This window comes from Rhododendron vialii, chromosome 3a (genome assembly GCF_030253575.1).
Source record: "Rhododendron vialii isolate Sample 1 chromosome 3a, ASM3025357v1".
NCBI classification, from domain to species: Eukaryota; Viridiplantae; Streptophyta; class Magnoliopsida; order Ericales; family Ericaceae; genus Rhododendron; species Rhododendron vialii.
In genome coordinates, this window is record NC_080559.1 from 22,965,048 (window position 1) to 22,986,113 (window position 21,066).

A 21,066-nucleotide genomic window follows, 5' to 3' on the forward strand; every position below is an offset into this window, starting at 1 on the left:
ATAATTGGAAAACTAATCATTCTAGAATATAATATACTTACTTTCCTAACTCGAAGATGCCTAGCAAAATATTAAAATCAAATATACTAATTTACTAATAAAATGATATTTTAAAATAATAAACTAAAATTCTTATATTTCTAGACTAAAAATATTGGCTTGCATAAAAAGTTTAATTGCAAGGCCATCCGTAAATCCATGTCTCTCCTCGATGATCATCATCCAAACTACCAAACTACCTTTTGGTATGTCAGAATATGCCCCCCAACTGCCCTTTACTACTTCAGCCCAACCAAATCATTCTAGTTGTTAGCAACATTATAAACATGATAACTATAGCTAGGTCAAAATTTATTATCATAAATACCCTTGATAGATTGGACCATTATCGAAAAACCCTTGATAGATTGGACCAGTAACGTTGAAAAGAGCGATATTTGTATGTGGGGACTTATTGGGTATTGCTAGAGTGGCATTGCCATGAGATACGCACTATTGACAAATATACATTGTATAGATCTCGGATTGGGCTACCCTCAACTGACACTCTGAAGCATTCTGGGTGTTTTTCTGATTGATTTGTTGAGTCCCACAAATAGGCTAGAAGTAGAGGAGGGATGGGTGATGAAAGTAGGGAGCTTGTTATTAGTCTAACCAAACTAAGGTTTGTTCGTACTCAACCGCCAATGGAAGAACTTTTATTTTGAGGCTATGGCCAAATCAATCCTAAGGGACGTATATGATATTTTAAAGATAATTGATATTCGCGCTTCACTTTTTACTGTTGGCGTTCCACTTTGTTTATGACGTTAATAGTAATTTCACGATAGCATTGAAGCGCCATTAGGAAAAAGTGGAGCGCGAAAATCAGTTTCCTAGTTTAAAAGCTAGAAAACGAGGTAAATTATAATTTTTTAAATAAATTAATAACCAAATCTTAATTACAAAAAATCTCAATAGGAGGTACACCCCTTTTTAAGGGGGTGTGCCATAGGTTTTCCCCATAGATACATACTTATTTACAAGTGTCCTACCTGTGTATAGCACAAAAGCAAGAGACAAAATTCCATTATGTTTAACCATATATATTTATATATAGCTACGGGTAAAGTCTTGTTTATTTTACTTACCACTCATTATTTGTGATTTAATGTTAAATGAAAAAGTTTTAATGATAGAATGTTTGAGCATGAAAAAAAGTTTGAAAGTTTCTAACCTTTTATATTTAACTTTTGGCATATTGAAAAGTGTAGGGAAAAAAAAAAGGAAGTGAAATTTCTGAGGAGAACGCCACATATAAATGAGAGAATTAAGGAGATAGCTTGATTTTTTTTTTTTTTTTTACAAACTACATTTGGTTAGTATAGAATAATATAGATAGATAGGGTTACAACTTATAATACCTAAATATAGTCATCATAATTCTGATGCCAAGAGGGTCTTAATTTGTTGGGTTGAGCTTGAGCTACGTATATATTGATGCCCCAAGAGCTAGCAAAAGGCCGGTGCAGGCCTAGTTCAAAGAACATCTAATGGAAATCCTTAAGAGTGAATGCATGCTAGTATAAAATAATCACAGATACTCTTAATCTTTGACCTATGTAGTCTACGAGAGAGAGAGAGAGAGAGAGAGAGAGAGAGAGAGAGAGAGAGAATTGAAAAAATTCTTTCAAGTTGCTGGCGTCAAATCCGTATTGGGTAAATGCATGAATCTGCTAGCATTGTTTTTTTCAGAAGGTGGTTGATCCTAATGAATTTGACATCTTGGTGAAGGGAAGAGTCATGAAAACTTACCTCAAATAATTTCAGTTAATTAATTGATCAACATTATGAAAACTTTTGTCAAACAATAGAAATTCTACCAACTAGCAAGTATAATTGTGCATCACGTACACAATTAAACTACTCGAATAAGGTGTGTTCTACTAACAAGAAAAAGTTAATACTTATTTTTTGAATTAAAGATAATACATATATTGTGAAAAAATAATCAATCTCGTAAAACTAAAAATAAATATTTAAAAAATAAAAATCTTAACAGAAAGAGACCTAAATATAAATACTTTTCCGATCTGAGAAGTGACGGTGCATAGCCCTGCCAACCCCTACCCACCTCCGCCCATGTCTATGAAGAAAGTCTAACAACACAGAACCACAGCTCTACAAATAATGGGGGCCGGCCAAATAATTGAAAGCATGTGTATAATGGGAAATATGTGGAGATTGACGGATGTATGCTTGCACTTTAAGACTTATCACCCTAAATAAACTGTGCATGCATCAAGCCTCACACGCGCACTGGAATATTTGCTTCATTAATATCGAGGTTAATTACGTACTCATGAACACTACTTCAACCAGCTGAAGGTAATTAACAGTTGATTCATGATCTTGTCAAACGCAAACCTCGATCGATCAACAACTTTCCACGGCTACTACCGTTCTTAATTAGCTAGATTAAGGTCCCGTTCCGGAACGATAAATAAGTACTTATTTTTTAAGAAGGTAATTTAAAGCTCAAAAATCATGTGCTTACGCAAATAATTTTTCTATCACTATGGATCTTGTTTGATAGATCTCATTGAGATCTTTAATACGGTGCAAAAAAAATTGAAAAATTATTTTTCATTTACGTTATTTTTGAGTTTGAAAATGTGAAATAAGTACTTATTTTTTAAGAAGGTGTTCTGGAATGGGGCCTAATACTAATATTTTATCAATAAATAAACTTTTGGTGAAAATCTTTAATTTCCTTCTTATTTTAAAGTACTCCCTCCGTCCCTTTTTAAATGTCCTGCTTCGTAACTCCAACTTATTAAAAAGACATCATCATTACACCTTTCACATCAACTTTTTCCTCCACTTTCCCTACTTACCCATCATCATTACACTTTTACTCACTAACTTTTCAAAATAAAATCTACTTTTAGGGACAAAATAGACAATACACCAACTTTTACCCCACTAACTTTACAAAATGGACACTTATTAAGGGACAGCCCAAAATGGAATACTGGACACAAAAAAAAAGGACGGAGGGAGTACAATTTAAAATTGTGTGCCTCAAAATATTATTGGGTCAGCCTTACGAATGCATCCAGAGTGTCAAGATACATTCATGTACACATCTAAAGAAAGACTTAATACACTTCGGTGATCACATTTGGCCGGGTACTCTTACAACCGCGCGTTTAGAATAACAGTAGTAAAAAACATGTAAGAGGGAGTTGAGTAATCAAAAGTTGTTGAGGCATGCAGTTGTTTTTGAACTGTCACACGTGCACGTTGCAAGCTTGAAGGTGCAGTACCGCCGTTCAAAATCGGCCGGTCCCAAGTACTTAGACACACCGCCGTTCAATTAAAACAAAAGGAGGTACTACTTGCTTAATTAAGACACACACATATATTTAATCACTTGTCGTGAGGGTATAATAAATTAGTAGTGGGTTAATTAAGGACTAGAGGAACAATGTACCTACCGAGTCAAACAATAAATTAATCAATGGCGCATGAATTACAAACTTGTGTGTGAGGGTATATTCATGGATTTTGGCAATTAAATAGTGGCAAGTTGGTAGCTGCCACACGCCGACGAATCTGAAAAAATGGCGGTTTCGATAATTAAATTAATTAAGTGAATTAACCGACATTTTTCAGCTTCTAATCCTTCTGTAGTAGATACATGGAACTAAGTGAAATAACAAATGGATAATCCTCTCCTGGGTAAAAGATTCCAGACCGACCTTTCTCGGGATTTGCAGAATGACAGCCAACCTACAGTCGGCGCAACTTTACTACGGAGTACTACTATAGTAATCCCGGCGGCAATGTGGATGTACCTTCCATTTGAGGGGGTTCTTGGAGCCTTTCTTCTTCCTTGTTTTTTTTTTTTTAAATTTGAATTCACAAATGATTTTGGCACTCTACTTTTTTATGATGACACTTTAAAATTTATCTTTTATTGTAAAAATTATACATAACAAGACACACTAAAAAATAAACTTTGGAATGCCATCATAAAAAAGTAGAGTGTCTAAATTATTTTCCTTTGAATTTTCAGATTATGATAATTTTAAAAAAGTGAATTCACGAGGACTTTGTTTTTATTGATATGTATAATTGTATCCCTAGCACACCTTTATATTAGTCTGTATACATTTGTAACCAAGAAGCCCAAACTAATTAAGGAAGTACACAGATCAAGGAAACATAAATATTAACCTAGCCTAAACAGGAAACATAATATTGCAACCTAAAAAACATGGTAACATAATAGATAAGTCTAGCAACTTGAGTTTGAAAAAATCAAGAGAAACAAAGAGCAGCCGAGCCAAGCCGAGAGAAACCAGGAGCAGTCAGGCCAAGCCAAGAGAAACTCTCAAACTCAAGTATGTCTACTAGCTTAAGTTCGTAAAAGTTAAGTGAAACCAGGAGCAGCCAAGCAAGAGAAATTAGGAGCAGGACCAAGCCAAGAGAAAGTAGGAGGAGGGCCAAGTGTAACAACCCTAATTTAGGCCCTATTTTTTTAAATAAAAATATATATTGTTATCCCAAATTTTGTTAATTGACTATTATTATGCCATAACTTGAATAACATTAGGATAACTTTATAACGTTACGAAGTTTCAATAATAAAAAATTTAAAATTATTAACGTTGAAATAAAATAATAATAATAATAATAATAATAATATTAAAAAAACCATAATTGGGAATTAATATACAATATGCATGCATATCTCTCTCTCTCTCCCTCTCCTCTCCATGGCCATCTTTCTTTCCTGCCAAGAAAACAACCACCTCTCCCTCCTCCAATCACCTCCTATCACCACACCAACCCTATCCCACCCCAAGAGTCACCTTCCTCTCTCCCAAAATCTCTCTCTCTCTCTCTCTCTCTCTCTCTCTCTCTCTCTCTCTCTCTCTCCCTCCCTCCTCACCTCCATAGTCGTTTTCTTTCTCTCCAAGGAACCCCCACCTCTCTTCCCTCCAATCAACTCTGGCCTCCACCTGCTTGCTCCTGCAACTCTACCTCGACCCCTAAGCCCCTATCCCGTCCTTATGAAGCCCTAAAAACTTCACATCCATAAATGCACCCTTATTGCTTCTTCACAAAATTCCTTATAAATACCCACCCCCACTACAATTCGAACACACACCCCTCCTCTTTACCTCCCACCACTGCTGAAACTTGAAGGAATTAGAAAAATAGAGCTTCAATTCCATGGAGTTCTAGAGAGAAAAAGAAGGAGAGAGAAAAGTGGGTTTCGTATTTGCGCCCAACCGAAACCCAATTCAACAACACCAAAAATCTCCTACAACCCAGACTATCCCCAAACAAGCTCCAATTTAATCCCAGGGTCCCTTCATCAACAAACCCAAAGTCATCTTCTTCACTTATCAAAGTTTTGATTTCAATCCAATTCGATCAATTTAAGGTTTTATAATCCTATCCATCTCTTCTCTAAGTATATTTAAGTTTTTTTAGTCCTAATTATAGCTCCCATAAGATTCCATGCATCAAACTTGTGAAGAGACAAAAAATTTGCAAAATTGAGTTCAACCTTGCGGCCGCAATGTTTGGGCCGCAAAGACCAGAGAAAAGATGGCGGAGGTGTGCATTCTGTGAGGTTGAACCTTGCAACCCCATGTTCTAACTTTTCGATTTGAGCTGTACCGTTCTGAACTTGATTTTCGACCTTCTGAACCATGTTTTTGAACCCTGAACGCGTTCAATTAGGTTTTTAGACCCTAGATAATACTAACCTAATACTTAAAGTAAAATTTTCAATTAGTTAACTATTTTTTTTAAATGAATTTTAATTTAAGTTTAAACTTACAATTAGCAATATTACTAGTGAAATTAGTTGCTTTATCACCATTAACCATTTTTCTTTTTCTTATTTGCTTGGAAGGTTCGTTTTTATAAATTAAACTTAAAAATCATAAATTCTATATCCAATTATTAATAGTTTAACTTGAGAACTTCATAACTAATATTTTTTAAGGATCACTTTAAACTAGTAATTTAAATAACTTGTTATCCTCAAATACTCTCATAATAGATTCCTCACTTAAAGATTCTTTTTGTCTAATCTAAACTTTAAACGATTGAATTAAATTTTATTTGTAAAGCTTGATTTACTATAAAACACTAAAACCAAAAATGTTAAATAATAAATTCTTAAAAGAAGATAACAACTATCAAACCCGCTAATACTTGTGTCATACAAGATTAATTAAGGGCAACGGTCCACACATAAAACGTGATATGATTTTATCATATTCTTGTTGTTTCTATGAATTGTATCTTATTGATTGTTGTTTCGATTCATGAATATACGTGCTAGACCGGACCTAGAGACATGGGTTGGGATACACGAGAATTCACCTAGATGTTGCTAGGTAAAGGAAAAATTGAAAAAAAATTGTTGGGCTATGATTTGGATTGCTTGCAGAAGGATTTCAAGTTGTGATTTGAGATGAGTGCTAACAGAGGCCCAGTCTCCAAGCTGGCGGGAGTCCAGTGGTGATTTCCGAATTGTGATTTAAGATGGGTGCTAACAGGGGCCCAATGTTGATTTTCGTGGCGAACCCTAGCTATGTTATGTGACATGATAAACTACCCCCTTGTAGTTGGGGATGCACGGTAGGTAAATAACTTACGTGTAATCCTGACAAGAGGAAGTGACCTCATGGGACAAGGCCTGGCTAGTGGTTTAGGAGGAAAAGATCTTAGAATACGCAAACTCTAGTTACGTTATGGCATGATAAGCTACGTACCCCCTTGTTTGTAGTTGGAGATGCACACTCGGTAAATAACTTTGATGTAATCGCGACAACAAGAGGGAGTGATCCCATGGGACAGGGCTTGACTAGCAGTTGGGGAGAAAATGATCTTATGGAGAAGATCTTAGATTACACATCAGGTTAAAGAATAGTAAGAAAAAGAGTATGTGTTATCCATCTGCATGCTTTCGCATCCATATTATATTATCTTCTTGCTACCTGTAAAGAAAGGAAATAGATGGGTAGGATTATTATACTGGGTGAATCTCGTCACTCATGGTATAAAGTACCTAAGCGTCGGCCAGATTTCTTTTGCAGATAAATTAGTGGGCCCGTAGCAGATCAACATCTTCCAAGAGAGACCCCACAGATGGAGACCAAGCTAGAGTTTTCTTGGAACCCATGTCAAAACTAGAAGTCGGCTCTATGCTTTGTCAGATAGATTATTATTTTTGACAAAAACTTGTATTTTCAATTTTGGGTTGTAATATTTAAATTCCTATATATGTTGGAACATCCGGGAAATATTTGGTTGAATAAAGAAATCTTTTTCTAAAAATAATAACTAAGGCATCCAAAATTTCTTGGAAAATTGGGGCATTACACCAACTAAATTTTGCTCAATTTGCCCTTTAAAGAATTCATTGGAGGTACAAAAGCCTATGTGGCTCCTCAAATTAGTTAAAAATTAAGTTTGAAGTAGGGGTGCACATTTATCGGGCCGGATATATATGAGCCAGGTTTATACTAGATAATAACGAGACTTAATGATGCACATATATCGGGCCGGGTATGAGTTGGGCTTATACTAAATAATAACGAGACTTATGCATGCTCAAGCTTGGTCCATTATTAATCGAGCTTCATTTACTATTCCCAAATCCGGCTCTCTTAAAACTTCTTTTTCCAACCCTGTCCAACTAGCCCATTAATTTTTCTAAAGTATAGTGTCCAAGTATAAATTTGTCATCCCAACTGTTTATAAACTAGAGTTTATAACCGTAATCATTATAAGTATACGTAAACCAATGATATATACATATGTTTGTATTAAAATAAAGGGTATTATGTGTGTGTATATATAGTCTGTTCTATTAAATGATTCCTCATTTTGTTAAACTACGAATTTCTCATTTTTGGGTCATATTATGATGATGCAAACTGTTCAACTCGTTTAGAACATGTTTTTAATGATACTTGTGAGAAATCAGCTCAAAATATGACCGAAAAGTGCTTAATCAAAATAGTTTTTCTTATAAAACTTGACAGGAATTGTTCTATGTAAGAAATGTTTGCATCAAACACTTCTAGGTTATATTTTTAGCCAATTTCTCATAGATACCCTTAAAAATATGTTTTAAACAAGTTGAACAGTTTGGATCATCAAAATATGACCCGAAAGGCTCCAAACATGAGATTTACATTTAAGGTCCTTATTTTAAGATCCTTATTAAAAGCTCACACTGTGTGTGTACACACACACACATAATATATACATATATAGGTATGGTAGTAGCTTCTTTTTTCCTTCTTGATATTTTTTGATACTATATATATAATTCGCGTCATTGTCATTATTTTATCGAGTCAGGCTTTAAGAGCTATTTCCAAGCCCATCACATTAACTAAATGAGTTTAAAAACTCAACTCATTCCAACTCAATAGGTCTAATACATATCCCAAATCTTAAAGAAACGGGCTGGATTGGACGGGCTAGTAGACAAGTGTAAACCCCTAATTTGAAGAGTGGGTTGGAGATGCTTTTGTGAGACGATAAGTAAAAAATAATAATTTGTTCAATCTTTACTTAATACGAAAACTGTCTTGACATTCACTATATATAAATGAAGAAGCACGGACAACGGAGTTAACCCAATTGGTTTACAAGATTTCTTCTTGCATCACCGCCATTTGTGTTGTGTAAAATATATGTTCTAACCGCAGTCAGGGGCGGAGCTAAGTGGGGGTGGGGTTGGTGCCACCTCACCCCCAATTTCAAGCAATTATTTTTAATTTTATACTAAGGGAAATTTTTAGGCATCTATCGGTATTCAGACAATTTCATATTTTATACACATGCATAATATATATGAGAAATCTCTTAATACAAAATGAATGGTTTGGATTGTAACAATATATTTCAATAGGTTTTATTTGAAGACTACAATAGAGTTGGTCTAAACATCTATTGTTTTCAATTAAAAACATGCCCACGACAAAATTTAACTATATGAATGTGCAAAAAACCTTCATTTTCATGCTTTTGCTGACAATCAATAACAAAAAAATTAGACTTCTTTTTGTTGGAAGTTTCTCCCTTCCCCTCTTTCTGTTGGAAGTTTCTCCCTTCCCCTCTTTCTCTTCCCTTTGTATCTCTACCCAATATCAATTTTCTTTAATAAATTTTTTGCCTTTTCAAAAAAATAAAAAAATAAAAAAATTAGACTTCTATAAAACAGTATCACTCCGGAAATTCAATTGTGGTTGCAAAGATTTTCTAGGCAGGGGTAAGGAGTGGATAGAGCTGCTGCACGTTTACACTTGTTTAATTAAACCAACCGTCAATTTTTTAAACCAGAGGAAGAAGAGGGAATTACGGTATCTCGTTAGAATAAAAGTATGGAAGAGGACTTAATTTGAAAACTCCGACGACCAAACTCCATGATCGCCGCCGTCAAATCAAAATGGCTCGATTTCACGACTCACAGCTAGCACGCAGTAGTACAATTAAGGAAGTTAATTAACAGCGGCGTTCCTTGTACGCCACGTTGCCATCTTCTCCTCAAATTTCCCCCATTAAAAGACCAAGCGTGGTCCTCGTGGCCTTGAAATCACGCACAAACTCCACCAATAACCCCAGAATTCAGGTCGCCATGCATATGTTTAGGAGGGGATTGAGCAGCTCAAGCCTCAAGGTGGAGAATTTTTAACGGTTATTAAACCTTTGCAGCAAGATTTGCATGCAAGATTGATGTCACATGATCATTTCTTAATCTCCCCGACGAGGAATTTTTAATGAATGTTGGAACATCACCTCGTATTAATACTCTAAGTACAGCCTTTCTCTCTATCATACATTGATGTGGGAATTACACACTTAGTTGTGACTCCCATAAAAATATATGCTGAAAAAGGGCCCTTCAAACAACGGCAAATAACACTGAATAATCACTTCTACCCAGGGTACTTTGAAATGGGAACTCGACCACGCCCATGGATCTTTTTTTGCATGGATTGTACACATATCGTTTTGTGAGGCCTATTTTGTGATCTCATACAAATTATCCGAGCCGTTCCACAAATTTAAAATATTTATTCGAGTGACTTTGCAAAAAATCAACGCAATCAGATAAATGTAAATGCTTCGTCCTATCTTGCAACTTTTCATTTAGAGTTCATTCCTACATTTTGAATGAAAAATTAACAGATTCGATCGGGCACTTTCAGTTATCTAATTGAGATGGTTTTGCTTTAATCTCACTTGAAAAATTATTCTAAATTAAATGAACAATTTGGATTTGTATAGAATCTCAAAGTGGGTCCCACAAGTTTACTATGCATTACATAAATATGTGCGCATCGCTTTTCCGTTCTAACAATTTCAAGTACCACAAACAATTATCCCGAAAATGTCTTAAAATGATAAATCAATTGTTTAAATCTAGTGATATGAACTATTGATTTATCTTTTCGAAATAATTTGTTGGAATACGTAGCATTGTTGTTCCGAAGGGAATGAGTATTTGCCCTTTTCACCAGAAATAGTTATGTGACGTGTGGCAGCCCTAAATCACTCCACCTGTCTTCACCGGCAACATTTCCAGCAACTCAACATTCAATGCCGCGGCGGATCAAAAAAAAAAAAAAAAAACATTCAATGCCGCGCGAGTTCTCATGATCTACAATCCAGTACCCAACGCGTGTGACGTGTCCTTATGGGCACAAATTTACCGGCATGTTTTACTTTGGTTCCCAAAACCAATGCTTCTTTCTTAAGGATTTTCAATAAATTTTGGCTGCTGATTTTGTCACTTTATCTTTTTTGTTAACGCCATTTCTTTACAAGTATATTTTTGATGCAAAAATATATGTGCGGGGGAGTAACGTTAACAAAAAAGAAAATAGCAAAATCATTTTTCTAAATTTTTCTTTTCACTTATTACTCAAATCTCTCTCTCTCCAATTATTACTCTTAAAACCTTCATCAAATCTTTGCCAACAAACCCGTCATTTTTGGATGTGTCCTGCTAAATACAACGGTGTAAATGGTGGCGAATCCAAAATTTTGGAACCATGTAGTCATTCATAAGTATACATTCTCTTACCAATTATAAATCAAAAAATCAAAATAGTAAAGATAATTAATAATCTAGTTTCAACAAAAAAATACATCAAAGGCTCAATACGTATTTCAACAACAAAACAAAAGATATGAAAATGTATGTACTAATAATATAATCTTCTTTTAGTTTCACCAAAAGAAAAACTAAAAAATTTCAACAATAGTATTGGACGAGGTTTCGTATTTTGGAATCGTTGCATGATAGTCTTTTTGTCGATAATATCAAATACTTCTTTTATCCTTGCATTTTATTTTGTCCGTGGTCTTTTAATTAATTTTAACAAAAGGTTACAAAGAGGTAATTATTAGTGGTCTTAGGACACCGCCACGTGATGCCCAAACATCTCTCAATAGTCAAAATCATGCATTTTCGTGTGGTCCATACACTTAACGGTGGACTCCCAGAAAATGTGTGGTGTTTAGGGGTATTGGAACAGTTCTCCAAGACCACCATATAATTTTTTAGTGGGTTTGAAGTAAGGAAATAATCTAGCGCCGTGTGATCATTAAATTATAATGGTGTGGTGTTTCAAGTTTTAACTTTTACAAAGAGCAAAGTGGGTTTTAAGTGAGAAAGTAATCAAGTGTGGTGTCATCATCGAATAGTAATAGGGTCTTTTATTAATTTAAGAAAAAAATTCGGTATACTAATATTTTTTTCCTCATTGTCTTCCTTTGGGTTTGGTTTTCAGGTGGCGTTTTTTGCCGGTATGCCCTTATTCCATTAAATCTTTGTAATCTTTTTCAAAAATTAATTTATTAAAAAAAAATTTGCTGATAAAAAAAAAACCTAGCTACTTTTTTTTGATCGGCAAAAGATGAAATTTTATTAAAAACAGGAAAAAAAGAAGGGAATCCAACAAAGAGTTGGAAGATACATTACGTGGACAAAGCCCAAAACACCCAAAAGTCTACAAGAGTCCAAAACAAATAAACAATGAAGCTCAACCCAAAACCTCGCTACTTACAGGCTTAAGTCCACAATATTTTAACAATCCGAGTTTTAACAATTCGAAAAGTTCATTTTCTAAGTCTTGATATGTAAATTATTCACGTTGACCCAATATCAGTAATTGCTTGATTCAATCCAATTGATGAACCGTGAAAATTGTAACCCGTTTCGCTAAGAAAAATAAGAACTTATTTTTCAAGCAAGTACTAATTTTTTTTTTATTAAAGGTGATGTCATGTGAGGGAATAACCTGTGTCATAAAATGAAAAATAAATACTTAAAAAATAAGAACCTTAATTAGCGGAACGGGGTCTAACTGTAAAGTTTTCTCAAGAGAAATTTAAATTTCTCTTATTTTCGCAAATGCCTTAACAATTTAATCTTTTGGATGAGTAATTTATATGTTGAGAGTTGCAAAATAAATGATTTGGATCGTGAAGATAAATTTTGAAACTCACATTGGTGGTGTGTTTGAGGGCTGTGTGACTAGATTACCATCTTGGATTAAATATTGAATGCAATAACTCTATGTATTATGGTTAGTGAGAAATGTCTATGTATTCAATAACGCTACAACAGGAGTGGAGGAAGTTGGGGAGCTTATCAAAACCAGAATTGCGATGTGGATGAAGTCAAAATTTGACATTAAGGTTTATACGGTGTAGGATTTTAAGGGATATCTCGATGGAATCCGAAAGGTGAAATTTTAATTTAGGTTTAGGTGTGTTTACATCCAACTATCTGTTGGATGTTTGTTTTATTTTCTTTTTCATTCACTCCATCGATGTATCCCTTTTGAGTTTATAAAAGTTTCATTTGCGGAAAAAAAAAAAAAAAAAGCCCACGTAATATATTTCTTATCAATCAACGAACCCGATAGTACAATTATGATCATCCTCAATACACTCTTAAAATGACTCCTAGGTGAGTCTCCTAATATTTAGCAAACCATTTGCTTAATTGTGGCTTCCGACGCACTCCCCAAATAAGCTCCCAAGGATGGCTCCTAAGCATGGCTCCTAACACATGCATTGTAGCTAGCTCTACGTCGAACCCAAAGTCTTTAAATATTTTTTTATTATGAAATTTTCAAGAGATACGGGTCTTCTGCACAAAATAGAGAATGCTCTTGCTAGTCCATTGAATACACACACTCCCTAAATTAACAAGTTCTTAGGACTAAAATTTGGATCCCAGTTATTTTTTTTTTTGGGTACTTTTTGGACCCCAGTTATACTTATGTGTACACTTAAGATTCAATTTAGGAGCCATTTGTTGAGACGCATTGAGGATGCTCAAGACAATAATAAAATAGGGTACGGTGATTTGCATTAAAAATATCTAGGAAGAAATTGCAATTATTACTCAAATATCTATTCACTTATTGCTCAAATATATCTCTAAGGCCATCACAGTGGTATAATCAAAAGCCAATTGTTTTTAAAGTTAACAATATTTGTGTAAAAGATGGTTCACAATGTTATAATCAAACTTAGCAACGTTCTTAGAAATAATCAAATTTTGGGCTTTGAATAACCAAAATTAGCAATATTTTTCAATAATCAAAATTTGTGGATCCCACACAACTTAAGTTAACTACTTCCAAAATTTGTATACACGATGTTTCAACTGATATTTTCTTCTTTTCTTCTTCGCCTCTATACCTTTTTCACTTCACCCACAAATTGTTTCTCTTTCTTTTCCCTCTAAAAGTGAAACTCATATTTTTCGATCATCTACAATTCAACCAATCGTCGTCGGATTAAGGTATTTCACTCTTTTTTCTCGTTTCTATTTTATTCTTTTTTCCCCCAAAATTAAGGGAGGGAATCGATATATTTCTGCCAAAAAAAAAAAAAAAAACCTTAATAGAGGGAAGTGAATGGCGGGAAACTGAGAGAGAGAGAGAAAGAAATTATAGTGTATCCCTTATTTTGGTTATGGACTTAGAGTGACTACTGTGGACCTCAATATTGTTAAGCTTAGCAACCTCTTAAATGAATAATCAAAAGTTGATGTGTTAACTTTTGGTTATTCATTTTTGATTATACTATTGTGGATGGCCTAAGAAGAAATTGCAATTATTGATCAACATACAAAAAAGAGAGTATATTTTCAACCATTCTCTTGATAAGAACACAAAGAGTCCCGAAACACAATTAGCCATGAGAGATTATTCTATGTTCTTAGGATAGCGTCATGTGATGCTTTAGACCCTTCCACTATACGGCTATGTCTCATGCATTTTGGTTCCATACACTCGAGTCTTGGTCTTACATTAACTATTGTGGTGGAGAAACATGGGACATCACGTCATGGTGTTATGGGGATAGGGAATAACTTGTCATTGTACGCACAATCAGATTCTCTCGAGGGAGAAAAGAAGAGAGAGATGTTTGGATTTTTAGCTATCATTGAGAAGAAGGAAACTGGAATTGTATAAAAAAAGGTAAATGGTAGTGTATGAAAGGGGATGGGCTTTGAAGTCTGAGTTTTCTTTCACACTAAGAAAGAATAGCTGGAAGAAAATCAGAAATTTATGTCAAGAATAATAGATTGAGAAATTCACGTCGAATTCAAAATCCCCAAAAAAAAGAAAATAAAATAAAAAGGAGCCGGGCAATACGTTGGACTTGTAACAGCTAAAAAATCACATTCTTTTCGATTTTGTTTTCTAATTAAAAATAAACATGATTCTATTTTAAGTCTTTTACAAACAAACAACGGAAAACTTAAATTACCGAACGTCCCCCTTAAAAAATCACATTTTGTTTAAGATTGCTGATAGCAATTCTCTTTTGTACGTTATTTTGCTAGATGAGGAAGGGAGAAGCACTTCATGTTCTAGGGACAATACATTTGACAACACTTTTGACAACACATTTTTCAAAATTCCACGTGGGACCTTCATACAATTGATCGGAGCCATTCAATATATTTAAAACATGTTTTTAAGGGGTCCCATAAAAAATCAACTCATTTGGATATCGGTAAGGGCTTGATCGGCTCATTTAATTGATTTTTATCAAATTTGACAGGATAAAATTGAATAAGCCGATCAAGCCCTTGTCGATATCTAAATGAGTTGATTTTTTATGAGAACCTTTAAAAACATGTTTTAAACAAATTGAACGGCTCCGATTATTCACGTGGGGCTCTGAAAAATGTGTTGTCAAAAGTGTTGTCAAATGTATTGTCCCTAGAACCGGCCCCATATATATATATATATATATCTATCTATCTATATTATAAAATAGAGTGGTCTTTTGTCTACTCATACAAACATGAGCACCCTTCCAGCCATCGGATCATACTTTCTATTAACTTTGTAGCCATCGGATCGAATGAATATAAAATGTCTATCTATACAAATAGAGCACCCTCTACAACCGTTCGATCATACTTGCTATTAACTTTGTAGCCGTCGGATCGAATGACTATTTCCTAATATAAAATTAGTGACTAATTATGGTAATATATCTATAACTAATGATATTTCGAAAAGGCATGATTGTATAATCCTAATGCTAATTGTATAATCAACCAATTTTCAGGAAATGCATGATTGTTTAATCAGCCAAAATTGTATAATCATAATCCTAATGCTATATTCCGGAAATTAAATCAATCATTTCTTTCTTTTATTGACTAATCCTAATCCTAATCTCCCTCTTTCTTTTATTGACTAATAATATTCTAAAAATTAGTGACTAATCCTAATGCTATAATCAGCCAAAATTTGAAATAAAAATCTAAATTATAAAACAGAGCGGTCTTCCACCAAAAAGGAGCTCATTTGAATTGTAATCTAATATTACCGAAATTTGAATCCTATTAGGAATTATCCTAATCAATCATGGTAATTTGTGACTAATATTCTGGGAATTTGAATCTTATTAGGAGTTATCCTAAGCAATCATAGTAGTCATGGAAAATTTAGAACTATTTATGGTAATCTATATACCTAATGCCATAATCAGCACACACACAACACCACCCCCCACCACCACCACCACTCTCGCTCCCTCTCCTAATGCCATAATCTGCCTCTCTCTCTCTCTCTCTCTCTCTCTCTCTCTCTCTCTCTCTCTCTCTTCAGGACATGTTATTCGATAGCTAATTTTTTTTGAAGTAGCAAAAAATCCTATGTTCTCTACCTCTAAAATTCTACGTTCTTCACATTACGTTTCCTACCTCTGCTCTGAAACTAAAGTTTGAGGGGAGTTTATTTTTCTTTACAATACCGTGCTTTGAACGGAAATTTTTTTTCTCCATTTTCTAGCCTATACCATTCTTTTTTTGTCTCAATTTCTATTCATGGCTTTCTGAATGTGTTTTACTGAAAGTTCAAATGGTCAATGGATCTCCCAAAAATAGGCATTTGGGTTTGTGATAGTTTGATTAAGTAAATCGAAAAATACTGTGCCGAACGGTTAGAAAAATATGGATGATGTATATTATTATGGAGTAGATTTTTCCTGCACTATACCGTTCTTTTCTTTACAATACCGTGCTTTGAACGGACATAATTTTTTCTCCCTTTTGTAGCCTATACCGTTCTTTTTCTTTGTGACGATTTCCGTTCATGACTTTTTGAATACTGTGCCGAACGGTTAGAATAATATTGTGCCGAACGGTATGTGCCTTTGGGCACGAGCAGTTTGTTCACACATAACTAAAGTCACTTGAATATGTATGGAATTTTAGTTTTTGCATAATTTCATTCGTTGGGTAGTGGATGATATATTGCACGTGAATTTAGTGCTTATTTGCGTGTGTCGATCGTTCGACCCGTGCCTTCAGGCACGGGCATGCACTAGTGTGTGTGTGTGTGTATATATATATATATATATATATATATATATATATATATATATATATATGCATGCAATTAAATCCCTGCAAATAATGAGATCAAATAAGTAGTAAAATTGTTTTTACAAAATATTACTCCCTCCATCTTAATTTGTTTGTCTAATTTAGAGATTCCGACTTAATAATCATTACATTTTGAAAAGTCAAACTTTCAAAAAATTTACTTCAATTCAAACTCTACTTGTTACTTCACATTAAGTATATTTTCATAAAACTTCATTCTTGGGAATTTCATGAGGGGAGTGATTTAGCCACTCATTTTTTTTTTAATGTCATTCCTCTTTGTGTATTGATTAAATGATTTATTTTGTAAAAAAAAAAAAGTGACAAAATCAATTCCCTTTCATAATGGACAAACATTTGAAACACAAAGCCAAAAAGTATACAAACAATGAAGGCGTGAGGGAGTACTTAACTACAAAAAAAATTAATTTGTAAGAATGGAAGACAATCGATATTTTTTAAAATATTTATTAAATTAGATTATTATCATGTATGACTCTCATGATAACTCTTCCCATGAAAATGCCTTGAGTTACTATATATAAGTATCGATGGATGTGACACAATACAACTTTAAAATGAATAGTACGTACAATAGATTTTAAATGAATTTCATTTTGTTCGACCGTTGACAATATATACCCCATAAAACAATAAACAAAACATGATATTTCACCCCTCCTAATTTTGTTTTTTTATTATAACGACTCGCTCCATCTTTGTACGATATTGTCCGCTTTGGACGCCCAAAGCTCATAGACTTTCTAGTAGGTCACCCATCCCTAAACTACCTCAGAATGAGCATGCTTAACTGTGAAGTTCCTATGCTTTTTGACCCACCTTCACAGCTTTAAAAAATATTGTATAAGTAGGAGAGATCTTTTCTTATAAATTAACCATGACTTGCCCCCTCCCGTCCAGACGGAGCCTGCTATCCTGCAGTACCGTCGGCCACCGAAAAGTGGAGTGTCACATTTATATTTGATGAGTGAATGGTTGACCCAGCCATCCGAGCTCACCACGCGTGTTCATACGACAATTAATTGGCCAATACTGAAAAATCTCTCTTAACGCCTATGCAAATAATGAGATCAAATAAGTAGTAAGATTGTTTTTACAAAATATTACTCCGCCATCTTATTTGTCTAATTACACTTTTGAACAACCATCACTCTTCGAAAGCACCAATATGCTCAAATGGCTAAATTGTTCCCGACTAACTTCATCGTTGGATGATCCACGACAACCAACATTACTAGTCTATGGATTTGTTTGTAAGAGCCACTTCAGATCTCTCGGAACACCCATTCAATTGGTTGAAATGACGTGAATTCCACAACAAAATAAAATTGTGCTTACAAAAAAGTGTATTGCATTGTAAACATGACATCATTTTGTGGTGGGATTCATACCATTTGAACCAATAGAAAGGAGGGTAATGTTCACCATCTTTTAAAAAAGGTGAACAAAATTGCACTCTACAATTTTCGACATCATTAATATCGTTGGAAAATAATATAAGTTCTCTAATTTATTTCAATTTAGGCAATCTTAAAACATTTTCATAAGAACTCAACAGTACTCTCTCCGTTCCTTTTTTAAAGTTCAGTATTTTATTTTGGGCTGTTTCTTAATAAGTGTTCATTTTGTAAAGTTAATGGGTAAAAGTTTGCACATTTTTCATTGTGTCTCTAAAATTAGATTCAATTTTGAAAATTTAGTAAGTAAAAGTGTAATGATGATATTTTCATAAAAAGTAAGTAGAAAAATTGGAAGTAAAAATTGATGTAAAAAATATAATAATAATATTTTTTTAATAAATTAAAATTACGAAATATGACACTTAAAATAAAAAGGAGGGAATATTTCTTTTTTGAAAATCTTGCAACAAATTTACAGAGCAAGATTACTAAAGTAGGGCAAACGAATTAAGACGGTAGTAGTACAAATTATGATCATGTTATTTACTAGTACAAAAATGACTGACATAGTACTCCATTCATAGTCAACTCGGTATAGAGAGAGAGAAGAGAGAGTCAGTGAAGGCAGAAGCCATCCCAATTCCCCAGCTCTCAAGTGCATGAACCAAACTTCGAGACACATCCCAAATCACCCTATATAAAGCCATCCCAATTCCACAGCTTTCGACTCACTCCTCACTCTCACACCCAGAAAACCTCGTTCAAATCGAAGTGAGAGAGAGAGAGAGAGAGAGAGAGAGAGAGAGAGAGAGAGGAGGGAAAAATGAAAATGCCTTCGCAATCTCTTTCTCTAATCGGTGATCAAAAGAACACTGTCTCTCTAATCTCCAAATGCACCGTCTTCCCAGACCAGAAATCCACAACGGAACCCTTAAAACTCTCCGTCTCCGACCTCCCCATGCTCTCCTGCCACTACATCCAAAAGGGCTGCCTCTTCACCCGCCCGCTTGACCACCTCCCCACCGACTCCCTCCTCTCTCTCCTCAAAACCGGCCTCTCCCGCACCCTCTCTCTCTTCCCCCCTCTCGCCGGACGTCTCACCACCGACTCCGCCGGCTACGTCTACGTCACCTCCAACGACGCCGGCGCCGACTTCCTCCACGCCAATGCCACCCACATTCACGTTCGCGACGTCCTCTCCCCGGCCCACGTCCCCGATTCCGTCAAGGACTTCTTCGCGTTCAACGGAGCCGTCAGTTACGACGGCCACTTCAGGCCGGTCCTGGCCGTCCAGGTGACGGAGCTCGCCGACGGCGTCTTCGTTGGCTGCTCAGTCAACCACGCCATCACCGACGGCACGTCGTTCTGGAACTTCTTCAACGCGTTCGCCGAGTCGTGTCGGGGAGGAGTCAGGAGGGTTTCCCCGCGGCCGGACTTCCGCCGGGATTCCGTCTTGATTTCTCAGGCGGTGCTCCGGTTCCCCGACGGCTCGCCGAGAGTCACGTTCGCTCTCGACGCTCCGTTGCGGGAGAGGATTTTTAGCTTCAGCCGAGAATCGATCCAGAAGCTGAAATCCAGAGTGAACATTAAGTCAATCGATTCGTCAATTGAAAACGAATCCATTGACTTAATCGAGTTAATGGGGAAAAGAAGCAACGACTCGTTGAAGGGCAATTTCGGAATCCTAACCAAGACGACGGAGATTTCGTCGTTCCAGTCGCTCTGCGCGCTGCTCTGGCGAGCGGTGACGAGAGCGAGGAAGTTCCCGGCGCACAAGACGACGACGTTCCGGATGGCGGTGAACTGCCGCCACCGGTTGGAGCCGGAGCTGGACCCGTACTACTTCGGGAACGCGATACAGAGCGTCCCGACCTACGCCGCCGCGGGGGAGGTGACGTGTCGGGACCTGCGGTGGTGCGCGGAGCAGCTGAACAAGAACGTGGTGGCCCACGATGATAAAACGGTGCGGCGGGTCGTGGAGGATTGGGAGCGGGACCCGCGGTGCTTCCCGCTGGGTAATTTCGACGGGGCGATGATTACGATGGGTAGTTCGCCCCGGTTCCCGATGTACGATAATAATTTCGGGTGGGGGAGGCCAGTGGCGGTTCGGAGCGGGCAGGCGAATAAGTTCGACGGGAAGATATCGGCTTTTCCGGGTCGGGAGGGGGGAGGGAGTGTGGATCTGGAGGTGGTTTTGGCGCCCGAGACAATGGTGGGTTTGGAGTTGGATTCGGAGTTCATGCAGTATGTTTCGGGTTTTGTAAGGTGAACTCGTGTTGGGTTGTTAGTGAGGGTTAGTGGAGATTTGGGCGGGTACGGGTTTGGAATATGTGGGTTTGATCTTTGGAGGAGGATGAGCAAAGACTTTGTCTAGTTGTGTTGCATTTGTTGTCGTTTCGTATAATTTGTTAGTTGAAAATCATGAATGGAAGGAAAACTTAGACCATGTTTTTTTCCACTAAAAATTTTGGGCAACAAGTGATTTCTAAATTATTGACAACCGACAACAACTTTTAAGTTTAGAGGGAGTTATGTCATCGATGAACTACTGAGGTCACGAAATAGATCTATCTAAAATAAAAAAAACAGATTGGCCGGACTGCAAACATGTCGATGTGATGCCACACAGCCAGGGCGGAGCCAGAAATTTTAGTTAGTGGGATCAAAAATTAGATTCATATGCAA

General features: G+C 35.9%; 1 protein-coding gene across 1 annotated transcript; it reads left to right on the forward strand.

Annotated features, from left to right (window-relative positions):
• Window positions 1-17,476: 17,476 nt before the first annotated feature.
• Window positions 17,477-20,846, forward strand: LOC131320507 (uncharacterized acetyltransferase At3g50280). Its single transcript, XM_058351224.1, has 2 exons — window positions 17,477-17,491; window positions 19,250-20,846. The coding sequence occupies exon 2, from the start codon at window positions 19,340-19,342 to the stop codon at window positions 20,648-20,650; it is 1,311 nt and encodes a 436-aa protein (XP_058207207.1). The 5' UTR covers window positions 17,477-17,491; window positions 19,250-19,339; the 3' UTR covers window positions 20,651-20,846.
• Window positions 20,847-21,066: the final 220 nt, after the last annotated feature.